The sequence below is a fragment of the Megalops cyprinoides genome, chromosome 20 (genome assembly GCF_013368585.1).
Source record: "Megalops cyprinoides isolate fMegCyp1 chromosome 20, fMegCyp1.pri, whole genome shotgun sequence".
Lineage (NCBI taxonomy): Eukaryota > Metazoa > Chordata > Actinopteri > Elopiformes > Megalopidae > Megalops > Megalops cyprinoides.
The window spans coordinates 3,931,036-3,946,185 of record NC_050602.1 but is presented as its reverse complement, the minus strand read 5'-3'; the positions used below and the strand labels follow the sequence as shown (position 1 = coordinate 3,946,185).

At 41.5% G+C, this 15,150-nt stretch overlaps 1 protein-coding gene across 1 annotated transcript; it reads left to right on the top strand.

The window, feature by feature from the left end:
* The first annotated feature begins 2,774 nt into the window (after positions 1–2,774).
* Positions 2,775–12,459, top strand: si:ch211-153l6.6. Its single transcript, XM_036554576.1, has 4 exons — positions 2,775–2,796; positions 8,975–11,180; positions 11,607–11,698; positions 12,027–12,459. The coding sequence occupies exons 2-4, from the start codon at positions 9,086–9,088 to the stop codon at positions 12,114–12,116; spliced, it is 2,277 nt and encodes a 758-aa protein (XP_036410469.1). The 5' UTR covers positions 2,775–2,796; positions 8,975–9,085; the 3' UTR covers positions 12,117–12,459.
* The last annotated feature ends 2,691 nt before the right edge of the window (positions 12,460–15,150 follow it).

Genomic DNA, 15,150 nt, shown 5'->3' with positions numbered 1-15,150 from the left:
CACATGTGTACTCTCACGTGTGTGATGGAATTTGAGTGTGCAAGCCATGACTGTGACCTGGTATTCTGCCTGAGAGAGAATGAACTTATTGAACCAACATACACAGCAGGATGGAGAGCAAATATCAACTGCTACTGTGTTAACCTGTGAGTTAGTGGGGAAACATATAGTATCTCTGCCAAATCCCCCATCTTTTCTCAACCGTGTCTGAAATTCTGCGCTGACCTGAATTACCACAGGGGGCAACAGAGAGACAGAGATGTGGGGTGGTTTGTAAAGCAGCTGATGCTGTGTGTAGTATAGATACTAGCATGTATGCTGCATGTATATACTAATGTAAGATATATGTTATTCAACATAATGCATGGCAATACTCAAATAAAGTGAGTGGAACACAGTTAACTGTGTTCAGCATGACACACGACGGACCAAATGGCAATGCAAAGCCTCTCAATTCAAATTCAAAGGTGCTTTACTGTCAGAACAAACAAAAGCAGCTCTGCCAGAGCATTTACATATGGTATCACAGGTACCAATGAACACTGCACTGCAATATAGACCACAAACTTACCTCCACACAAGTATATAGAAGGTAACAATAATAATTTAATAGTGTAATCATTAGGAAAAGAATTAATTGGTAAAAATCATATTCTAAATGGTACTGTAATGGTATTATATGAGAAGAAATGCAAAGCTCCCACTCCTGCTGCACAGAGAGCCCACTGTGTCTCACAGGCTCTGACATGTGGCTAAGTATTGAGCTGCTAGCAGGCGGATTTGGCCCAACTCCTTACACAACTGACATCTTTTCCTGCATCTGTCATGCTTGACAAATGGTGTTGGACAGCAAGCTATCCTTTAAAAAGAATAATTATTTCCCTAGCCTGGTCAGATTCATTACAATGTATCTGGAAGTGAGCCCCCCCCCCTCCCATTGGTAGTGTCCCAATGGGGAATCAAACCAGCAACCCTGCAGTTATTTTTTGTTGTTCCTGTTCCTTGTGTTCCACACTCCTGCTAGTATTCCTGACTGTGAAATAAATTTAAATAACAGGAACTATTCCTTTTCCCCTTTTAAATGTGCAAATCTAAAAATGTCTGACTTTGTATGTAATACTGTTTAGCTGATATAAGCATCAGATAACATACAGTAATTATAGATAACATACAGATTATATACATTGTTGCAACTATTACATGACTATTTTTGCATCATTTGTACATTTTACAATTTGATTGATTTTAATTACAATTTTACACAGCTAAACACAGGCAATTAAAGTAATCAAGCTTATGCAATTTTAGAAGCAGCCCCTCTATTCTACTTTTAAAAATCCCAAATAATCTCAAGAACATGTATATATGTGTCACATGTTTCACTTATTGGCAGCAAATGGAATGAATAAAAGTTTTGACATTCAGTCATGCCAAATCACCTGCACCTATATCACATAGTTTAAACAGCTACATCTAGAGTTCGTGGGTCACTGATTTTCCAAAGCCCTGAAACAAGCATGCAGTGAAAAAGAAAAAAAAATGCTTTTCCATAAATAACCATGATCTACTGACCATCTCCGCACTGACACATTTTTAATGAATTACGCCCCCATGAAATCTTCTTCACCTGCTCCAGTCCTTATTCCAGATAGGATTTTATGTGGTCAGTCAGCTTTATTGGCCCAGATTGGGACACATTTAAAAGCTAGCCTGGTGGTCTGGTGGGGTATTTCCACATGACTGTCCTCCTCCTCCTCCATCTTTGCATTGTATGAAATAATGAGAAAAGTACTGTTTGAAGAAAGCACAGCTCAGGGACCCTGGCCTGTAAAGCAGGCCACAAAATAATTTGTGTTAGTTGTGAGAAATATTACCATTAATGTCATCAGAATAGACAAATCTCTAAAGAGGACTTTTCAACCAAACATCAATCTGAACATTAAGATTGGCTCTATATAGGGTGGTGCAAGTGAAAAAAAATGTAAGCTTATTTGATTAGGAGAAGAAAACGAACATGGTTTAGTGACTAATTTTCCTTTATATTAATTCAGGATGTGTCCTCCATTTTTTAATTAAGTTGAAGAAATAGACTGATGATTAAAGTTATATTTTGAATTTAAACTTTAAGCTTAGTGTTTATATATAAAATAGTATATATAGTATTTAGATCCTTTATATCCTATATGTACAATTTTAATTTCATATTCATTTGTTATATTTTATGATAATATTCTCATCATATTCATTTATACCAAATCTTCAGATGATCTGTTTCTCCCTGCTGTTTTGTTCATGTTTTGTTGCCTATCATTGTAGATCGGTAGATAGATTCTTTGCAGATGGCGAGATTTATAAATTAACAGAATGTTTGGGTCTGCCTGCATAACATATTCTTAAATAAGTGAGAGGGAGGGAAGGCTTTGGCTTAGCAGCCTGTGTTTGTATGTGTGTGTGTGTGTGTGTGTGTGTGTGTGTGTGGTGTGTGTGTTTATGTATGTATGCAAATATGCATGCATTTATGAGTATGTGTGTCCTTGCATGTGTTCATGTGTGCATGTGCACGTGTGCACGCGTGTGTGTGGGGTTGGTGCTTCCATGCATACTCGCATGAGTGTGACTGTATGTGGGTGCATGAACATGCTGGTGCGCGTGTGTCTGTCACAAGAGACTCTGCACTGCTATTGGCCCAGTCCCACACATTCACCGGGGGGCTCCAGCTGGTGTGGCTACTGCCAGGCAGAGGGAGGTGCACACAGACACACCGCCGAGCCAACCGAGGAAGAGCACCGACAAAAGGTAGGAGCGGAAACAAAAAAAAAGTTTTCTTCTTTTTCTTTTTTTTCAGCGATGGCTAACGCAACCAGTTTACCAGACTGGGGAGCAGAATGCTATTATGTAACTGCCACAGCAAGACAGCGTGCTGTAATTTGCCACCCACTATGGTGCTATGGGGGTGTTGGGGGCCCCAGAGGGCTACACAGATACTGAACTGTTTATAAGAGGCTAGAAAAGTACAGTGTAGACTGTGCAGGATAGGAGAAAGAGATTCGCGGAGAGGTAGTCTGGATCGATGTTTGCGCGCGGCGGCTCTCCATTTCAAACGTGTGTGGGCTGATGGGATAATCTCCAGGAGGGAAGCCAGCCACTGAATAGAAAAGACAGCACAGGCATGTTTTGGCATGAGAATAGTCCAGTGTGCATTATTCTGTCCTCTGAGAGTGATCTGTTTGTCATGTGTTTGTAAGCACATTGGATTGTTTTAAAGCTGGGAGGACAGACAAGTGCCACAGCTAGAGATATCACAGAGTGAGCTCTAGCAAGAGGGTGTCAGACTCAATTACTGCAGGACTATGTGTGTGCTAGGTCATGCTCTCAACCTCCACTCTTAATGATTCAATGAGCTCAATCTTGATTTATATATATTATAAATATAATTTTTTAATGATACTTTTACACTTTAACACAGTTGTCAGTAATGCATAGGTATAAAGGTTGACAGCAAACCTGGAGCAAATCAGTCAAGTGAATAGGATGGGTTAGCAGGAATGAGGAAAAAAAAAACAATAGCATAAAGGTGGCCCCCCAGGAAGTGATTGTGATACCCCTGTCCCACTGGATCAGCTCTTTGGAGAGAGACACTTCCTGTTGGGATTCTCAGGTAAAGAAAGTGCGACTCATTTGCACTGACAAGAGGTGTGTATCACAGCTCCTGGTGGGAATGATATTTTAACATGCTGGTATTATGAACTGAAAAGACCACAAGTGTTGAATACAGGTGTTTTGAGTAATATTACCACTGCCACACCGAGAACCAAGCAAGAGAGGCAACCACTCTGTTTAAGTACACCTCCAGCTGAATAAAAGAGGGCAAACCATAAGAGTCACCAGCACTCTTCTAGATTTTGGTGCAGATGTTAAATATAGATATAGCATTAATTCTGTCATCAGGCTATCAGTACATCTTCTGCTGCTGGGTAGAAAAGGCCTTTCAGTGACAGCATTACTAATGGGATGTCAATAAGCTTTTAGTTTTTGGGTTTTTTTCCCCCACATTGTTTGATTCATTTATTTGGACTTCATGAACTGTTTGTTAGGGTCAAATAAAGGCACTGGAACAGGAAAAAAAAAAAAAAACATTCTTAAAAACAAGGTATTCTTTGATGATTTATGTCCTTCTGAGCTATCTCGTGTATATATAATTCTTAGAATATGATTGGTTGCGTTTTCCTTCAATATATGCAAATTAGGAATGTTGAAGAGGCTTCTAACCGTAATATCCCTTGCTTTGCACATGAATGAAGGCAAAGAGGTGTTTTTAAGTGCTTGAATCCTGAATGGCAATATTTCAAGCCTTGACCTCTAGTCTTGATCACACTGAGAAACTGTATTAAGTATGCAGTACGTCTTTGATAGGAAAAACACTAAAATTACAATAGAGTGTGTGGAACTAAGCGCTACCTATTTTTCTTTCATATTGTTCATGTTGGGTGCGCTGTGGCTGGCAGCCACGTATTAGCACTACAAACATAGACTTTGAGGCGTATAATTTCTAAAAAAAAAAAAGAGGGTTCCCTACTACAAACAGTACTTCGTATACTGTACCTATGCGGTGATTTAGAGATGTTTTTTGTAAATTAGAATAGGCTACCTAGTACAGTACTGTTCAATCGCAAGATGTGTCATCTGAGGTTTCGTATCTCGTGCATAACATTTAATACTGTTGCAATGGAATGGATCTAACGATTTTCATAGAGGAACAGTGACCTTGGCCACCGTATTGATTGTGCATTAAAAGCGTGTGGGTTGAGTGGAGAACTCAATAGCTGGACTGCCAGTGTGGGAGCCCACGGGGCGAAGCGCAGGCTCTTGTTCAGTTCACCAACGTGTAGAAATAGAACGCGTATCTGATATGGGTTGAGCGCTTGAGGGAAACGCAGCGGGCTTGGCGATGAAGTACATTTCAGTGGCGTTTATGTCAATACCTATCTTGTTTGTCCGAGTTCATCTGAGCCGGATTGCTTCCGCAGATCAATAACTTTAGTACAAACAAACAGGAAAAAATAAACCCTATGCATTACTCGCGACGTGTTGCTATTTGGCTGTTCAGACTCCATGTAGGTTTGGCTCAGAAATGTGTATACTTCGGTAAGTTGGAGATGATATCGTTCTGGCTGCTCTGTTGGAAACTGCTGGTAGGTATTAGAAAGCGAATTCTACCTTTCTGTGTGTTGCACGACTCGTTGCGGCTAAAATCTTGCAGGCGAACCGTTAGCACAGAAATTTTGTCACCGAGGGTTTGTTCGTCAAGTAAGGGTTGGAGAGGGTTGTGGTCGGTGTAAAAGCGTGCATGTATTTTGCAAATTTGTTCCTGCTGTATATATTCGACGTTTGTAATTTGTCGTAAGGTAGCCTAATATAAGAGACGGAATGAAGCACTGCCTGTCTGTATTCCTTCAATTAATGAAGAGGGTGTGCTGTATTAGGTTTTCTTTAAAAAAAAAAAAAAAAACAACAACAATCGGCCCGGTCATTGTGATTCTTCAATTTAATGTACCTTTACCTCTGCCAGACAGACAAAACAGTCAGAATTTAGGCTTTCAACCAAGATAACAATCTTTGAATTTAGTGGTCTCCATGAGCTAGCATGGACATTTTTTTCCATCAAGAACCCAGCTTGTTATTTTATATCTAAAGCACAACTTAAAAGAGTTTATGGGTTGGAAGGAGATTGCAGTGAATAAGAGATCATGTACCCTTAAGTGTCTTTTATGGTGCTGAGTCTTGGAAATGCAAATTGTGCAAAGGATTGTATGCATATCATCATTCATATCATGGTGGCTGGTATTACTGTTGTTCTGCTGTAAATAAAAATTGCAGCGATTATAACAGATCATAGAACTACAGAATTCCTGTGACTTACCTGCTTGCAATATTCTGCGCTAATGCTCACATATCACTGTCTGTACATGCAAGTTCACTTTACAAATATTACTCCTGTGAGAGTCACATATCATACTATCTACCAGTTTATCCAGCTGTCACAGACAAATCACAGAGAAGAGGGGGAAATTGCAGAAAGAACTGAAAAGATGAATATTTTTACAGCTTATGTAAGTGCCACGAGGACCATGGAGGTGCCAGGCAACAGTTCCCACTGCAGAATAACACCTCCATTTTTGTGCAACACATTTTGCCAAGAATAAGTGACTCTCATGTATGATTTAAATCTAACATAACCGCAAGGTAACTGTAATGTGTGAAATGCCATTTAGCCATTCAGTGTGAGCAAATGAACCATGCCTGTTCATTTACACACTTACAACTCACTGCTAGCATGCACATATTCACCATTGCAGTGAACAGTGTGGGAAGCAGGCAGTGGGAAGCTCTCTCCCGCAGTCAAAGGTTACCGGTGACAGAGTCGTTTTAGCCTTGCAATGCATGTTGCCTACGGTTTGGTCCCTGCTTTGAACCTTGCAGAATATAATGGCTTGTTGATGAGATCATGTTTGGACACCGTATGAAAGCCTTTTACAGTGAGGATCTGTCTCTGTGGTTCTCTTGCCTCTGAAATCTCCAGGCAACGGTTTTGAGCTTTGAGCAAGAAAAAAAGTTGCTTCCCACAAACATTTTGATAATTTCACAATGCATTACAGAGGGCATTAAACGCATCCACAAAATTAATTAAACATTGATTGCATTCAAGGTGACAGTAGTTATCTCCTCCTCAGAAAATTAATTAGCATTTTGAAAATTTGTGCTCTGTGGTTGGACTCATTCATTATGTTAATAGACGTGGCTGGACCCAATTAATAGATGTGAAATTGCTTCGTATAATTGACCAGACAGGTTGATTTGCAGCTATTGGTGCAGATGACAGTTGATGGTTGTTGTTGATAGATGTTTTAATGACATTTGTAAGGCATTTAGACATGGGCCAGGCAGAATGTATATACAACATTAAAGTAATTAGTATTAAAAAACATCAATTTTTGGCTTTCAAATAATGTAACACAGGTGGTCTGCATTGTGTTAGTTGTCTTGTTTGATCTACTTGGATTGTCCAAGCAGACTTTTCCATTTGCAAATTCTTTGTACATGACTGGATTTGTGAGTGGAAGTATCTAAGGCAATGCTACTTTTGGACAGAAAGTCAGATGTGAATTGGAAGATAAGGCAAGTAACTGGATTAGTGATACTGAATATAATTGAATAAATATATATATTGATATATAATGGCTGTGCAAAGTATGTATGAGTAGTTTGAAAAAACAACATAGAATATTTATGAAAAATTTCAGTAAACATCAGATCTGACAGGTGGAATTTGTACAACGGCCTACGGTAGTTTCAGACCATGTGCCATACAACATCCAAATCTCATCCACTACTGAACACAAATGCTTTGCTGAACAGTAATGAGGATAGTTCTATGACAAAATTGGAGGGAAAGTAGCTGATTGGAGGTATGAAACGTTTATAAATCAGCCTTGTAGGGGGTGATTGACTGCAATGGGTATGTCCAACTAAACACTCTCCCTGGGGTTTACCTTCAATTACTGGAAAACATAATTTATCTCAAGATCAGATTACATATACATGTTAAATACTCATAAAGTAAGGGATTGTTTTCATAGGGCTGTCCCTGGGTGCCCTTTAAGGGAATTGCATGATCTCCCCCCCCCCCCCCCCCCCCCCCCCACACTACAGGGTAGCATCCCTCCAGCTTGGAGTGCCTTTTCCAGGGAATCAGAGTGAAGGTTTGGTCCCGGTCCCTCTCCCTGGAGCTTTGCTTTCTCCCCCTGCAGTATTCAGGCTTGGTGCTTATATACCGCAGGGACAAAGCAACAAAGGCGTGGGAGGGATATTTAATCCTGCAGTCTTACATAATAGATCCACTTAATTCAGTGGCAAGTCTGTTCTGCCTAACGAGGCATAACCTCCTGTTTTCTGCTGTGAGAGATGCACCACAGAAATAAATAAATAAAATATATTTGTTAATTATCTTCAACTTTAGCATTATTTTTTTTAACATTGCAACAAATCAAGTATCAGGCAAATAATAGTTTAGTCCAATTAAGTGTCTGAAGTGTTTGCATTAAGTTTGCCTTTGTTGATAAGTGATATCCAACTACATACCAGATAGCTCACTCTATAAATTACAGCTAGGGTAAAGCAAGTATGTTTGTGGGTGTGATTAGATCTCAGACTATAAATTAGCATCACTTTATGAGTGCTGTCATGTCGAAATCAAAAAGGTTTTGTTGTGGCTTCATGTAAAGCTAGTATTCACTTTGCATAAAAAGCCGCTTTGCATGTATTATGTGAAAACCAGCTAATGGGGAGATGTTAGTGATGCCCAACTCCATTGAAACACGCTTGAATGTTCCCACCCAGATGTCCTATTTGGAGGGATATTTGCCACCATTTACAGAATACACATGATACATTTATTTGCCTCGAAAAACTCAACTTGGAAATGCATCCCTCTTAAGTTTTAAAAATACCTTATGCTAATTCTGGGCCACTTAAACTATGTCTGGCAAATTTCATGCTTTATTTGAAACGTGTCTCACGGTGAATTGTGGTATCAAAGCTTCCTTCCCACATCCCATGTGTCAGAAAGGGTAAAAAACACAGAGACGTGCTTTGAAGAAATCAAAGTGGCATGGCAGGATCACACGTCTCCTTTTGCTGCAAAAGAGAGAGGGGGTGTTGAACACTTTCCTTATAGAGGAGTGCAGATGAGAAATTCTGTTCAGATTGTTTGGTAGCAGACTTGGAGGCATTCACCCGGGTATGTGTCTCTTCACATATAACTTTTTATTGACAGGGATAGGGTCCAACTTGTAGCTAGGCAAGCTGAGATACTGAGTCAGATCAGGGAAAATCTCTGAACGATAAGCATAGCATGAAAATGTATTCTTTTATGAAAAAATGAGGCCGAGTGTCCCTCTTGGTGTTTCTTTTACAGAGAGCTACAGCTGGCGTGAAAAGGACAAATGGAAATGAACTGAGAGAGGGGAGCAGCCACACTCAAAATCAGAAACAAAAAGAGGGAGAAGACCACTCAGAGCCGGTAACCATGGAGACCAGCCAGCTTTCAGAAATGGCCTCCATAATTGACTGCAGAGTGGATTCCGTGGAGACAGAGATCGCAGAAAATGCAGGCTTGCTCAGGGACGAGGAGCGCCTTGGTTTCTCGGAATCTGTGGAAATGAAAGAAGCCATGGAAATGTCCGAGGACCTGCCACAAGATGAGGCCGAAATCAGCAATCAAGAGGGAGCAGGAAACAGGAAATGGAGCGCGACTGATGAGCACTTTCAAGAGGACGCTTTGGTCCGAAAGACAGGACAGGAGGAGCTGATTCGGACGGAGTCCATGGCCTCGTCTGTTTCTGACACGCTCTCAAGCCCAGGAAGCGTGTACGAGAATGAGCTGGCCCGGCACAGAGGAGACCCACCAGACCCAGAGCAGCTGGACAGCCCTGTGCTGTCAGATGATGCTGAAGACATCCATGAGGTTCTGGAGGCCACCCCAGAATGCGACAGCCCAAAGGAACCACCGTCCATCCTGCATGACAATGAGGAGGAAATACAGGAGTCTGTCTTATGTGACAACCAGAAGGAAACACAAGAGGAAAGGCATGATTCCCTTTTGGAGCAGTGCACCCACGAGGAGATCTCATCAGACGTCTCCGCAGAGTCGGGTCACGACCCCAACCAAGACGATGACTTGAGCGACTGCCTGCAGGTAGAAATCGCCATCGTCTCTTCAGATAGCGAGACTGATGAGAACTGGAGAGCCATGTTTTCCTCCTCAATACACAATGAAGAGGGCGTGGTGCACTTTGAGGATGGCGGCCAAGAGTCCAACACTGGAGAAGCGCCCGTCCAAAAAAGCACGGAGGCAGCGGAGGGTCTCACAGAGTCGCACCAGGGAACCAAGGCTGAAACAGCAGACAGAGCCAACGTACTGGAGCAACCAGAACCCCTCTCCAAATCGGACTTCCGAACACTTACCCAGTCCTCCGACACCTCTGCTCATTTCCACAGCTTGGCAAAAATTTCTGAGGACGAGGAGGAGCCCGGACAAGGGGCAAAACATAGCGCGTGCCCCTCTCATGCCACCGACACAGACCCCAAGAAGAAGGTCCCGAATGACTACTGTGTGATACAGGAAACAAAGAGTGAGAATGTCAGCACAGAGCACGTTAACTTCCGAGCGGCGCGCACGCAGTGGCTAAGGATGGAGGAGCAGACCAAACGGCAGGTGCACCAGCCTCCACCCAAGCAGGGCATGTGCCAAGGGGGCCACAGCTTCATGTACACCCCTGTCCGCAACATTGACAAGCTCAAAAAAGACCCGGAGTTGGACAGTTTGGGACTGAGTGAGTACCCCAACACCCAGTTCAGCCCATGCTCAGAGGACTCGGGTCTGGACGATTCCAGCTACAGGTCCAATTACGACGACCCCGAGACACCCATTGAGAGGGAAATCCGCTTAGCCCTGGAGAGAGAGGAGAGCCTCAGACGGGAGAGGGGCATCTCTAAAGCAGCTAACGCTGGCGAGGGTGTGCCAGCTAAGGTCAGGCCAGCCAGTCTCCTCCCTGGCAAGTATGATAAGGGCCCGTGCCAGGAGATTGACAAAAGGAGAAAAGCATTTGAGGCTCAAGAGGACAGCTGCAGGGCCCAGCGCTCACCCGGCACCAAGCCCCCGTCCTTCACCCTCACCTCCTCGTCATCGCCGAAGGCCCCACTCTATCACGAAATGGCGGCCAACAACGTCATCATCCTGGAGCCAGACCCCTGCTCCACCAGCCCCAGGCACTGCGCCAAGGCACCCTTGAGTGCCCCGCTGCCCAAGAGGTTCAACGAGTGGCCCTCCGAGACAACCAGCGTCATCATCCTGGAGACGTCCAACCTGATCATACGCAGCGCCTCGGAGTTCTGCCTGAACACCGCCTGCCAGGAGACACAGGAGAGCACCTTCCTCAACAACCCCTTCTTCAAGCTGCGATCCAGGAGCACGCAATCCCTGGTGGACCAGGAGATCAAGGTGGTGAAACAGAGGGAGGAGGAGCTGAGAAGGCAAAGAGCACAGCTCTACGCGAAGGAGAAATACGACACAGTCCTGGTGTCTCCGAACCTGCTAGAGAACCTGTGCTTTGACAGATCAGGTACGTCGAGGCTAAGTAAAGTTAGTTACAGGCTGGTGTCAGGAAAGGGGGACGTCATGTGTACATTTGATGGCTTTTTACTTTCATTCCTTTTTTTTACTGAACTATATTTGTTGCCAGTTATGCATGTAAGCTCATCACCACCATAACAACAACCCCCAACCCCACATAAGAGTGCGGGGCAAGGCGCATGCCACCCTGTGATACCTATATGCACCTATCGCACCTACTTTTCACACTTTAGGTCCCACAGTACATCTGTCAGAGCCTTTTACTCTCTGAGCCTGCTCTTTGTTTTTTTGGTTACTGAATGTTGTTATGGAACTGCATGGGTGATAGGGTCTCAGTACATTCCAACTGCTTTTGACGCATGCAAATGTCGGGCATTTCCATGCTTGCTGTTGAAGCTGTTCCACTGCTTTCCAGCAGAGCTCCCTGTGAGATGCAAGTCCTCACCATCATCACCCATGAAGACAGCGCGTAAAATGGATCGCTCCACACTGTCCTGCGAACATAAGGTAAACCTCCTCTTCTTTATTTTTAATCATGTTCTTTTATACACTCTGCTTTGCTTGCATGGTGCTGAGTGAGTAAAAAATATGTATCCTGCTTAGATACCCACATGCATATACACCTGTATGCATTTCGTATGAAAGTGCATTTGTGTGGGCATACACACATACAGTATAAGTACTGTAAAAAATGGTATTGAAATATTTACATACGCAATAAAAAATACCAGTCAAAATTCTGAAGCGGTTAGAGTTGAATTCTCTGAGCTGGATGCCTTGAAGCATGGAAGTTTGTGGTTTTACAAATGAAAAACTACTCCTCCTCCTTCTCCAGTACCCAGACACATTCTCTGGAGGACGCCGCAAAAGCGCGATGGCAATGCGCTGGGAAGCAGGGGAGTTTGCCAGTCACGAGAAGGAGTGACACGCAGGAATCCCTTCCCATAGGTGCGCAGACTCTTAAAACAAGGACCAGATAGTCAGCTCCAAGGCACTCCCCACTGAAAGTTCTGTTTGTGTTATTGCTGAAGCTCCATCTATTTTGATTTGCTGGCTTGCTATGAAAATTCTTAAAGGGGTGTGTTCTAAAACATCCGCAGGAATGTACAGGAGCCCAGATGCCACCGGGACCTCCTAGAGAGAGGACAGAGGAGATGCAGCAGCTGAATATCTGGTCACAATAGAATGTCTGTGGTAGAAGAGTGTATATTTACTACTCTGTTTTCCTAAAATGGATGCAGTGCTACATCTGTCTCATGTGAAAGTATAGCGACACTCAATGCTTGTGTGATGTCATCGACATATGGGTAAAATATGCCGAGACATAATGTTGTGTTAAAAACTCTGTATAGCGCATTTGCCAAGATGCCTGGATGTTATCTGAATGGAGTGTTTAGTTATTCAATTATTCATGCGTGTTTATATTGAGCAAAGCTACAATATATAGCTATGTTTTTTGATCTATCATCTTTCAAAAAGAGGGAGGTATTTATTGTATTTTCATATTGTATTTTCTTCAAACAAGAAAAACATTTGCACATTTTTCCAAGAATGTAGGCCTTTTAACAGAATTTATATTGTAGTGGTAGTATGATTGCAAACACATGGTTTAAAAATAACATTCATATTCTGTAGCAACAGTGAATTAAAGCTCTTATGCAACCATAATATACATTGTATTAGTACCCAACAAAAATTTCCTCGATACTTTAATTTTCCCTCATGCCCAAAATTAGTATCAGTCAGCTCACAATGATTTTTGGATTATGCAATGTAACATGTAATGAGCAAGATTTCCTTTCAGAGGAGTAGAGGAAAACAGCATTGATACTACTTAATTTCACATTAATTTCCCATTTCACCTTCCCACATTTTACCTTATCATTTATCCTGAGCTATAAACTGAAGAGCTACTGGAGAACAGATGTTTGCTGAACCCACTTCACTGAAGACTTTATCTTAAACAAATGGTACATTTTCACTGGTATTCTGTACACACAAAAAGGTTGATTTCTTCCTTTTCTAATGTGCAAAAGGCAATAGAATGTGATTTTCAGGAAAAAAAAAACGTATTTGTAAAAGAAAATCGGAGGTACTTGCCAGTACTTATTTATTGTATATTGCATTGTTAATTTCAATTATTGAAGAAGTTCTTGAAAGCGGTATTTGCACCAACAAAAATTTGAAATGTCCTGTTTAAGATTTTGCTCTGTTTTTGTATGTTTCACGATAAACTATTTTGTTCAAAAGGTGTTTCCTTTACCCAGTATCGCCTGCTTAATTTTGAATTTCAAATACTTCTGTGTTTCATTTAAGAGTTAAGAAGCATCTCAAATGTCATTATGGAGCTAATCTTTTCTTTGGTTCTTTGTATGCCGAACGCGATTGTGTTTCAAACAACTACAACAAAATAAAGGTGTATTAATTCATCTCACAGACCTGTTGCACTTTATCATCTGACTGCAGTGTAGCGCTTTAAGACATTGTTCAACACGCTCTGAAATGTATATTTCTGGTGTGCACACCAGACAGACCTTTCAAAGAAAGCATTCAGCCAATAAGGGTGAATTGGACGGTGCCATCAATCTTCAAGGCAGCATCTACTGAAGGCGTGCCTTTCACATTCGAAGGACTCACAAAAACCCACCCAAGTGATTCTGTACTGAAGCAGGGGCAGCAGGTGTAAGTTCTGACAGGATGGGCCAATGGACTGGAATACTGTGGGTTTGAATCTGGGATGGGATGTTGTTGTTCCGTTGATAAAGGCGCATCACCTAAAAATCTGTATCAATCAATTCATACAAATAGGTAACACCAATTTTAAGTGTAAAATTAGTTTAACAGTGCAGAAATAACTGTGCTGCAGAAATAATTACAGCCTGAAGCTTCCATATATCTATAAGCATTTGAAACTGCATAGTAACCCACAAATAAAAACCATTTGTATAAGAAATGATAAATAAATATTTTTTTGTTTTGATTGATAGGAGGGGATATAAGAAGCATTATCAGTTCAAACAGACATCAGTTCAAAGGTAGAAACAACATAATTACTCATTTTGCAAAAAAAAAGTATGCACTGCTATAAATGCATTTGATGTATCCATTGTGCAAGGGAAGGCAAAAGTGTGCATTATTAAATATTTTCAGAGAATGTCCGTTCACTATGCAGTAATATGGAAAGGAAATGATTGCATTGTATAGACGTCTACATCAAATGAAACATGAAGAAAAATTATCCCCGCAGGGTTATTGCAGCCATTTCAACACGGAGGGAATGATTTCAAAGATCATGATTTGGCCAGTGAAAGGAAAAAACAATGTTCCCAAGCCTCCCTTTTGAGTTATCAATCCATCCTCACATTTCATAATCTTCAAAAACAAATAAATCCTTACACTCACTCAATTTGAGTTAATTATCTCTTTCAGCACCCTGTTGGATGAAAAATCAAACATCAAAACATAGGTTAATTGCAAAGTAAATATTTTCATTGCTATTTCTGTTCCAAAAGACAAGAGATCAAGGGAACTATTGAATAGAACATTTCACTCATAATATGTGCTTAATGTCTTCAAACCCCTCACAAAATAATTTCTCAATATTTGTTGTTACAAAATGCGTAACTATCAAAAGTTATTGACATGTCACATTAGTCAAACAGGTCAAAACAAATCACCCTGTGATCACAAACAGGTCCTTAGTTTTACAGGCCTGATTTTACATCAAAATGAAAACTTCAGGTTTAAAAATTTCAGATGAATTCTGCTCTAAATTTTGCCATATATGATCTCTTCCGTAGTGCAATCTGAGCATCCTGTCTTATGCAGCATTTAGGGCAAACCCTGCTGCGTGTTTTTTTTTTTTTTGCTTTCTGTCAGGAATGCTTCAAGGAATGGAAAGGCAGTCCTGCAACAGACACACTGAGGTGGAAGATGACAATGTTAAAACAAGTCATCTA

Coding starts and splice junctions, on each gene's coding strand:
- si:ch211-153l6.6 (XM_036554576.1), top strand. CDS start 9,086: ATGGAGACCAGCCAGCTTTCAGAAATGGCCTCCATAATTGACTGCAGA. Junction 11,181..11,606: donor CCTGTGCTTTGACAGATCAG/GTACGTCGAGGC, acceptor ACTGCTTTCCAG/CAGAGCTCCCTGTGAGATGC. Junction 11,699..12,026: donor CACTGTCCTGCGAACATAAG/GTAAACCTCCTC, acceptor CTCCTTCTCCAG/TACCCAGACACATTCTCTGG.